The sequence below is a fragment of the Mus pahari genome, chromosome 14, assembly GCF_900095145.1.
Source record: "Mus pahari chromosome 14, PAHARI_EIJ_v1.1, whole genome shotgun sequence".
NCBI classification, from domain to species: Eukaryota; Metazoa; Chordata; class Mammalia; order Rodentia; family Muridae; genus Mus; species Mus pahari.
In genome coordinates, this window is record NC_034603.1 from 39062038 (window position 1) to 39071629 (window position 9592).

The following is a 9592-nucleotide window of genomic DNA, read 5'->3' on the forward strand; positions in this document are numbered from 1 at the left end:
TCTTTCTTTCTTTTTACTTGTAAAGTGTCCTAAATGTCACTTTTGGGTTTCTATTCTCACCAACACCATATTCTTTGTAGGTGTGTGGTGTGTGTGCGTGTTTATCTCCAAGTGGACTCACATGTGTAACCACAGGGCCAGTTCTCTTACTGGTTATAGGGGTAAGGATACGGAAGGGAATCTCTCCTTTATCTAAGCTGATGCAAGGCAGACAAGTTAAGGGCCACCTCACACCCTCAGGGCCAGTTCACCTTCTCTCCCAATATGACTGGCAGCTGTATAATGCTCCAATGCCAGTTGTGGCCCTTTTCCCCAGTGCTGGAGTAGGGCCAAGTCTCTAGCTCGCACACACCTAGGGTCAGGTTTCCTGTCTGCTTCAGATGGTGAGGGAAGAGTTGGAGGGGGAAGGGGAAATTCTCTCCCTCATCCATACCAGCTTAGGGGAGANAATGGCAGGGCCAGTTTTCCATACTCATACCCTTGGGGCTGTACAATCACAACACCAACAATGTTTGGGGCCTGTTCTCCTGAGAACTCCAACTGGATAGGCGCNGATTTAGTTCTCCTCTTCTGANACCCCAGGGCTTGTTCTCCCTGAGGCCCAGGAGAAGGGCAGGTCCAGTTTACACAGCATTCAGACATCANTATNTCCCTGGACAGCAGCCCAGACCAGGCATTTCTGCCTGGACTTTGGTGGTAATTGATCCCTGCTGCTGAAGTACCATAGACACTGATGTTCCCCCAGAGGCAGCACTGGACAGAACCCCACCATGTTCCCAGGGGGCAACACTGGCTGTTCACGTCAGGCTGTTCCACACTACCCTTGAGTCTCCAGTTCTGCTTCTCTTCATTGTGCCCACATCCTTCTGTTTCTCTTCTCTTACATTTCTCCACCATATACTCGGTCCTCTTAGTTGCACAAGGGATTTGAGTGACTGGGGTGGTGTCAGGGTTGCTCTCAGGAGTGCGATTCCCTGCCTGTGCTTTATGGCTCTGGACAGGGATCATCATTGTCATGGTTTGCTCCCCATGCTACCTGCAGACCTGCACAGTGCAGACTGGTGGTCATCTCAGGCTAGTTCCCTGTCCATTCCCTATGGTGTCAGACAGGTGGGTGTCGAGGGCTTACTGTTGACCCTGTCTGGGCTAGCTCACCATCTGCCTAGCTCCTCACTCTGGGAGTGCACAGGACTGGTGGTTGTCTTGAGTTTACTTTGTTCAGGGAGTGTCAGGCCACTAATCATTCAGAAGTCCATAGGTCAGAACACTGAGCCTTAGCATAGGCTCTCTCCTCTCTGCCATCTACTGATGCACATGTGACACAGCAGCCATACATGCAACCTCTAGGGCCAGGTGTTGTGGGAATCTTTTTCTGGGACATGATTGATACAGAAAGGCAATGCCCAGTGTTGGTGGTGCCATTCCTGAGCAGGTGGTCCTTGGTCATGTAAGTGGTCATGTAGCTAATTCATTCAGGCTCAGAAGCCCTGGAGAGAAAGCCAGTGAGAAGCACTTTTCCATGGCCTCTGTTGCAGTGTGTGGCTTTTAGATCCTGCTCTGTCTCCTCAGGAAAGACAGTAAGTTGTACACTATAGTGAACATGTTCCTTTCTAAGCAGCTTAAGTGCAATCTTGGTGTTCATCTCAGCAACAGGAAGCAAATGAAGACACATTCCATGTTGAAGCAAGCTTCCTTCCAAGATGAATATTTCATCTCAGAAAAAGTTGTTATATACTAGGGAGCAATTGGCTGAGCTATCTTATAAGAGACCTGAGAGGTTTGTTCTGTTTTTTTCTCTATTCTTTATTTTACTTTACCGATTTTTTTCTTACTCAATATATTTTAATCTTTCAGACAAATACAACTCCTAGAAACAATGAATAAAAAATCATCTTTCCTTATACTGTCAGCAGCATTTATTTATTTAATGTATTATGACTAACCATTCTGGCTGTTGTGTGGTTTGAGTAAGAATGGCCTCCTTAAGCTCATATATTTGAATGTTTGTCCCTAGTTGGTGCAGCTGTTTGGAAAGGATTAGGAGGAGTGTCCTTGTTGGAGGTGTGCATCACAGGGGAAAAGCTTTGAGAATTTAAAAGACTGCACAGTTCCCAATGTCTCTGTCTCTGCCTCATGTTTGTGGGTCAGGATGTGAACTCTCAGCAGCAGTCCCAGCACCATGCTTGCCTGTCTGCTGTCATGCTCCTGGCCATGATGTTCATGGACTCCAACCATGAACCCCAGATTGAGGCCTTTTAAATGGCCCCATTTGTCTGTTGCCTCATTTTCCTGATGAGTAGAGTCCTCTTCAGAAAGGCCTCCCTGTGTTGCTCCATGAAGTGATCCCCACCTTCCCTCACGCAATGTAGTCTCCCCCAGCCTTGAGCAGGCTGACTCTGACATTTTCTGCCATTGTTAGCAAGCCCACCTAGGGTGAAGTCTTCCAACCTAGATATATTTATTGTTCTGCCACCTCTGTGGTTTTCTCCAAGATGCCACTACCTGCTGAGAGTCTGAACCTGTTCTCCTGGACACTATCCTGACAAGATGAGGGATCCCCCCCCCAGGCCCACTTTATAAGCTCAGACTCTCAAGTAAACTTTGGGCCTTGATTAGTATCTTTGTCTTGGTCTGTACACTAGAGAGGGGGATGGCTACTTTGAAGCTACTGAAGAAGAGGAGGCTATTGCATGATCTGTGTAAGTGCAAATGAATCAAGGGAACTCAGTAGAAGAAACTGGCTGAAGCTGAGGCAGGAGCATTGGGAATAATGAGGTAGTCACAGGTGCTGCTATGAAATGATCCTGCTCTGGGGACACGAAGTTCACACTTCTCTCCTGGGTCTACCCTGGTCCTCTGTGTGAGTCTCTATTCCTTTCTGAGCCTCAGCTCCCCTACGTGTGGCTCTGAGATTCTGTTCCCTAGGGTTGTATACTATAATAACAGCAGTAATAGCATGGGCTTGTACTTCCAATTATTGAGCATTTATTATCAGACTGTTTAATATTTGGCATGGATTATCTCTCAACTGCTACAGCCTAAGGATACAGATGTTCATCTTTCCCCTTCCCAGATGGATACATTGAGGAGGGTTGAAGGTCTAAGGTCTGAACTTGTAATATTGGTGTCACTAATTGCTCTTCTCAAGAGCTGGCCTAAACCCTATGCCAACCTTCTCAGAGATCTTCTGCCTGACTCTCCCCATTACAGCTTCAGGGTGCTTCTTCCAAGGGGCTTTGAGCATCAGATGGGAACCTGAGCACTTCTGTAGAACAGAGTGTTCTCTAGAATTCAATTAGGGGCTTCTGAAAGCCTTTCTGTTCCAGCCTCTCCTGGGGACTGTGAACTCCTTTGATAGGAGGCTAACCTGCCCATGGAAACCTTGGAAGGAGGGCTCAGTAGATGATAAAGGGGTTACAGAGTAATGGATTGGGATTCTTGGCGTACTTACCTAGCTTCAAGTGTCTCTCTGGCTTGGGTCTGTGCTTCAGCTCTACATTCATATGTCTTGTTGTGCTCAAGTCTTATTGACTCTCATGCTGAGCCACCTTTGTGTTACTTTTCTGCTTGGGCGGGGATTCTTCCATGGGGATAGAGCCCTCAGATACTGCTTCTCTGAGCAAATTGTGCTCTTATTGCTTTAAGACTCTCTTCTGTTGTTCCAAGCAGGAGACCAGTGGCTTCTCGTCTCTGCCAAAATTTCTTTCTGGGAATGGGTATTTGATACTGATAGAGGAGACCTGGTAATAAAAGAAAACATACAAACCTCTACAGGGTCAGATGGGCCTTTGATCAGAACAATTGAAAGGCACAAGTTTCCCCTGGGGAGTGGGTACTGTGTGTCCAAGTGCAGGGGCCTGGGATTCATAGGGCAGAAGAGGGAATTCTGGGACAGAAGTGTTTAACTATGGCCATGTTATTTAACGTTTCACAGCTGAATGATGTCAGTGGATGTTCTAGCTGCTGTGTTGGCCTTCCTGAAGGCAGGTGTGCTGAACCTTATACTGAGTTGGGGGTTTCTTAGCTTGTCAAAGGATCTTCTTTCATGTTATTAAGATTATTTAATCACCCAAAGGACAGATAAAAATAATGGGGGTTGTTTTCTTACTGATTGTTTTCTATGGGAAGAGGATGACGGAGTTTGGGATCTGTCCTGTACATTAAGTGTTAGAGACCAGGCTGAGAAAACCCAGGCATCTCACAGCCCAGGCATTTTTACAGCATGCAGCTGAGAGCCATATAGTTTATTGTTTGGAGCCAGTTACCCCCTCTCCCCTCAAGGCTGTTTCATGGGAATCAGAAAGATTCCTGCCATGAACAAACATCAAGGACTGTTACAAAAGTCTTCCAGTATTCCAGAGCTGCCCGGAACTGTCATCTTGGGCTGATAGGAGGACTGGAGCTTCAAGATAAGCTGCCCAGTGTTCCAGAGCAGTGACGCCAAGGACCTGAGATGAATCACTGAAAGTTTCAGACTTGCGGTCTGAAAACCACCCCCATTTGTCCTTTGCTATGTTCCTTTGATGACTCCCTAACCCCTTTCTGTATACTATAAAACTTGAGCCTTTTCCTTCATTAAATGAAACTATGACAAGCATGCATGGCCTCCTTCTCTTTCTTATTCCCATTTCAATGCAGGTTGGTGATCCCCCTCGAGGACCACGGAATAACTTGTCCCACGGGCCGGGATAATTAAGGAAGGTATACATTGTGGATGGATTTCCTGTGCCAGAAAGAGAGTTCTAACTTGATCTGATCTGCTGGATAGATGACATGTTTGCTGCCATTTACATCTGGAGAAGCCTTTGAAACAGCTGAGTACAGCTGTGAACTATACAAAGAATTGGAGGACAGGGGACTCAGTAGGCACCTATCCAGAGAAGCCATTGTCCTAATTTCCACATGAGCAATGGCAGTGATATGATCCAGGATGTTCTTGTGTAATCCTTTTAAAGGATGGGGTAAAACTGGTGTATGAGGATATGGAGAAATCGAGGGAAAGAGCTGAGTCGGAGGGAACCAAAAGCCCATCCTTAGGAAAGCATTATCTACTCAATTTTTTTCTCTGGTCCTTCATTAAATTTTGGGTGCTGTTAACCCCTTGGGTTTGTTGAGTTTGTTGGTGCATAGCAGTATTGTTTGTGAAGTAGGCACTAGTCCCCACAGTAGCAGTATGCAGGAGATCTAGCTCTCTTTAATTTAGAGAACCACAGCAGGGAAGACTTGCCTCAGCCTAGGCAGAGAAATTGATGGAGAGGGAGGAGTGGGAAGGTAGGCATCTAAAGAGTGAGAGTGGGGAAATGTAGAAGCAAGAAGGAGACATGCAGGTTCACAGCATGATGGGCAGGAGGATTAGATGATGTGAATCAAGGATGAGGATTTGGGGATGGAAAAGTGGATGCTGGGGTGTCAAGGACAGGAGGATGGGAGGACAGGAACACAGGGATGGAGGATTCATGATAGACCATGAAGGACACTCACTATCCCATGTCCTTATCCCTTCTTTTTCTAATGTCCCACTCTAAGGAGTTCAACCATTATTGTGACCCAAGTTAAGATGGAAAGATACAGATCAGAGGGAGAATAAAGGCTTAGTCTAAGTTCAGGCTAGCTGCTTTGAAGGAATCTTTAGAAGTCTTCTGTCCCTCGGTGCCACACAAGGGAACAATACAGAGTCAACCAACAATTTGATGGAAGGCACATTACCCAGAGAAAGCCAAAGGGCCACACTTATGCAGGGGACAAACTGGTACAATATTTCTTAGAGACCCTGATATAACAACAAAAGAAACATTAGTTCTGTGTTTTTGTCCAGAAATGAACTTGGTAAGGCCCGTCTGACACCGAAGCCTGTGCCTCAGAGGAGTCAAGATTATAATATCTGGGGACCCACTCTGACCCCTGTGGTGTGTGTGGTTATCATCAGTCCTAAGGCAACTGTGTTGAGATTTCTCGTGTTTTCCTCACTAAATTTCTTTACTAACTTAGCTGTTTGGGGATCTTGACTTTCCCACACCATCCCCTGTAAATAGCATATATGATATTTAATATATATATGTCATCCCTGGTCCTTCCTCCGAATACCTCATCATTCAGGACACTAATTCCTGCAGATTCAGGGCAGACAGGAAAGTGCAGGATAGGCTATGACAGGAATAGGCACATGAACCAGACGGGTGAATCGAGCAGTCTATCACCCAGCAGAGCTGGCCTACAGACTCTCCAAGCAGAGGCTGGGAACCTGGGCCCTGGGCCCTGGTGTTTAGGATGCTTTAGTGTGGTGAGGCCAGCCCTTATTCTCCCACATCTAAGTGGCTTTGTTGGAATCTGGGTCCCGCTACTTACCCTGCTCCTCTGCAGGGCCCACTGGAGTGTGTGTCCTTGAACAAGGCTCCTCAGCTAGCAAACTGTTCTCCAAAAGTGAAAGAGACTCTGGCCCATTTTCAGGAAGGCAGGCATCAGAGAGCTGCAGACGCACTTCCTCTAAACACTGGGAGTGGAAGTTGAACACGTTTCAGCTTGTTTCCTGTTCAGTCTCTGCAGATGCCTGGGCTGGAGGGGTCAGGGTGGGAGCCTCATCTGGGTTTGCAGAAGCCCTGCCTGCCTGACCACAGAACTCATGTCTGAGCTCAGTGCCCTCTTCCATTACAGACCCGAGGTCTGCCAACAGGTCTCAGGACAGCAATAGCTCCTGGATTTCCCCCAGATTTGTGCTCTGGATATCTTTGTTTCCTCTCTTTCCCTGTAGCCTGCCCTATAACAGGCTGTTCATTTCAGTAAATGCATCTTAGACCACAAACACTGTGTGTGTGTGTGTGTGTGTGTATTGACTTTTGCATTCTCCTAAATGTCACATTCGAATTTTGAATTTCACCAGCATCATCTTGTTTTTCTGTAGGTGTGTGGTGTGTGTGCATGTTCATGTGTAAGTGGACTCCTGTGTCTGACTTGAAAGCTTATGGGTGTGTCTAGTCCAGCTAGGCAGTTAACCCAGAACACTTCCTGTTCAGTGATTTTGAAATGGGGGATTACAAGCCTGTAACCATGCCCAGCAGGCATTTGTGAGGATGCTGGGGATCAGAGCACATGTCCTCAAGCTTGCATAACAAGCGATTTATCCACTGAGCCATCTCCCCAGTCCTGACACCATCTTATAAACACTTCTGTTATCTGACTCCTCATTGTGGCCAGGGAGCCTGCTGGTCCAGCCAGGCTCCTGGATCTCTCCCCATCATGCTAACTCTCCCTGCTGGTACTCAGCCTTGAAGGAAGTCACACATCTAATAGTGAATTAGTTTAAATCACTTGTCTTCCCCATTTATATCTTTCATCCCCCCCTTTCTTGCTCTAAGTGACAAACAGGTTCCTTCTAGTTTCTCACTGGGCTCTACATGACCTGCTCATTCCTGCCCTGCCCACTTTCTGTTGATGAATCCTACCTCAAGCTTCTCACTTCCTCTGCCATGGGTTTGCTGCTCTAGCTTCCTGTTCCTTGAGCACACCAGGAACGTGCTCACCTCAGGACCTTTGCACTGGCTTCACCGTGGTCTTGGAACGACTTCCCACATGTCAGAAGCTTGTTACCTGCTTTCTGCCACTCTTCCGGAGTTAGCCTCCTTTATTCTCCTGCTGACTCTTGTGACTGCCAACACCACAAGCTGGTTTCCTTTCTGTCATGACACCCTGCCAAGAGAATGGGAGTTCTTGGCCAACCACACTTGGCCTGCTGTAGTGATTATTAAGTTCCCTATGCCCAAGGTAGTGCCTGATCCATAGGATCAGCACAAGAAATACTCACAGTCTCTGAGAGGCTGTCATTTTTAATATTAACATTCCTTTATTTATTGTGTGCTTCTGTGTGTCTGTGTTATACATGTGCATGTGTGTGTGTGCATGTGTGTATGTGTTTATGTGTATGCACATACCATGGTGTACATATACAAATCATAAGACATCATTCAGAACTCAGTTCTCTTTCCACCATGTGGCACCTGTGATTGAAACAGGACATCAGGCTTGTTGCAGGGACCCGATGTGTCAATGCATTGTTTGTTTCTTTGTTTTAATTTTATTGGGTGAGAAATTCACATCATGCAACCCAATCCCACTCTCTTGCCCTCAGGGCTGGTTCATTCATGCCCATATCATCATGGCCAACTCCATCCTGCTGCCCTGCATGGCACACTCTCCTGAGTGTTGCAGTAGGCAAAGGACTGGGCTGTCTTTTCTGCTCTCTCATCCTTGGAGTCAGCTCATCTCAACTCTGGCAACCAAGGCCAGCTCCACCCTTCTGCCCTGGTGAGGGGCAGGGCCTGCTCTCCCATGTGTTGCTGCAGGTGAGGGACAGGGCCCATTTCTCCTATTTTGCAGACACTGGGGCCATCTTTCCAGCCTGACATTGGTGGCTACATGAGCAGAGCCTACTCTTCTCTGCTCACACCCTCATGCCGAGTTGGCCTGCAACTTCCACGTCCATTGCCAGCTCTCCTGTGCTGTTCAGGCCAGGTGCAGGCTTCGCTCTCAAGAGCTGCAGCAGGTGAGGGGCAAGACCAGCTCTCCTGATCCTATGACCCCACGGACATCTCTCTCGATGGTTAATAGGGGTAAGGAAATGGGTGGAAATCTCTCCTTCCCTCAAGCTGATACAAGGCAGACAAGATCAGTGCCACCTCATGTGCTCAGGGACAGCTCCCCTGTGCTTCTGTCGTGAGTGGCAGCTGTAACATGCTCCCCAGGGAAGGTGCTGGCCCTTCTCCCAAGTGCTGGAGCAGGGCCATCTCTCCAGCTCTCATGAACACAGGTCCTGGTTTGTTGCGTGCTCCAGGAGGTGAAGGAATAGTTGGAGTGGGGAGAGGAGTATCTCTGCCTCATCCATGCCACCCTCGGGGAGACAGTGGCAGGGCCAGCTTTTCCATACTGTCCTGAGTATTCCAGCTGGCTAGGGGCAGAGTTGGGTCTTTGGCTGAGATGCCCTCTGGACCTCTTCTCCCACAATGCTCAGGAGAAGGGTGGGGCCAATTCTGCACAGCCCTCAGAAATAAGTATGCCCCTGGACAGCAGCCCAGACCAGTAGTAATTCCTCCCTGCTGCTGAAAGACCTTGGATCCAGATGTGGGCTCAGAGGCAATGCAGGACAGGACCCCACCATGGTCCCAGGTGGCATCACTGGCTACTCACATCAGGCTGTTCCTCCCCACCCTTGAGTCTTCGGTTCTCCCTCTCTTCTTTGTGCCCACATCCATCTGCTTTACCTTCTCTTCCATATTTCTACATCACTTACTTGCTCCTCTTAGTGTCAAGAGGGATTTGAGTGCCTGCAGTGGTCTCACGGTTGCTCTCAAGAGTGGGATTCCATGCCTGTGCTTTAAGGCTCTGGACAGGGATCCTCTCAGGCATGATCTGCTCCCCATGCTCCTGGCTCTCCTGCACAGTGCAGCCTGGTGGTCATCTCTGGCTAGCTCCATGTCCGGGTCCCATGGTGGCTGTCTAGGGCTCACTCTTGCTCCTACCTGGCCTAGCTCCCCTCCTGCAGTAGCTCCCCCTCTGGGAGTACACAGGACTATAGGCTGTCTTGGGCTTGCTTTGTTCTGAT

The 9592-nt window shown here is 48.1% G+C and overlaps 1 protein-coding gene and 1 non-coding gene across 2 annotated transcripts in view; both read right to left on the minus strand.

The window, feature by feature from the left end:
• The window catches only part of LOC110331622 (NACHT, LRR and PYD domains-containing protein 1b allele 3-like), a 44738-nt gene extending 41074 nt beyond the window's left edge, over window positions 1-3664 (minus strand). The window contains 1 exon segment of the mRNA XM_021212391.2: window positions 3452-3664. Within this exon segment, the coding sequence (XP_021068050.1) occupies window positions 3452-3587 (136 nt within the window). The 5' untranslated portion in view covers window positions 3588-3664.
• LOC115065434 lies at window positions 1225-1354 on the minus strand. Its single transcript, XR_003845224.1, has one exon. It is a non-coding gene; the product is annotated as a small nucleolar RNA SNORA17 (small nucleolar RNA).
• Window positions 3665-9592: the final 5928 nt, after the last annotated feature.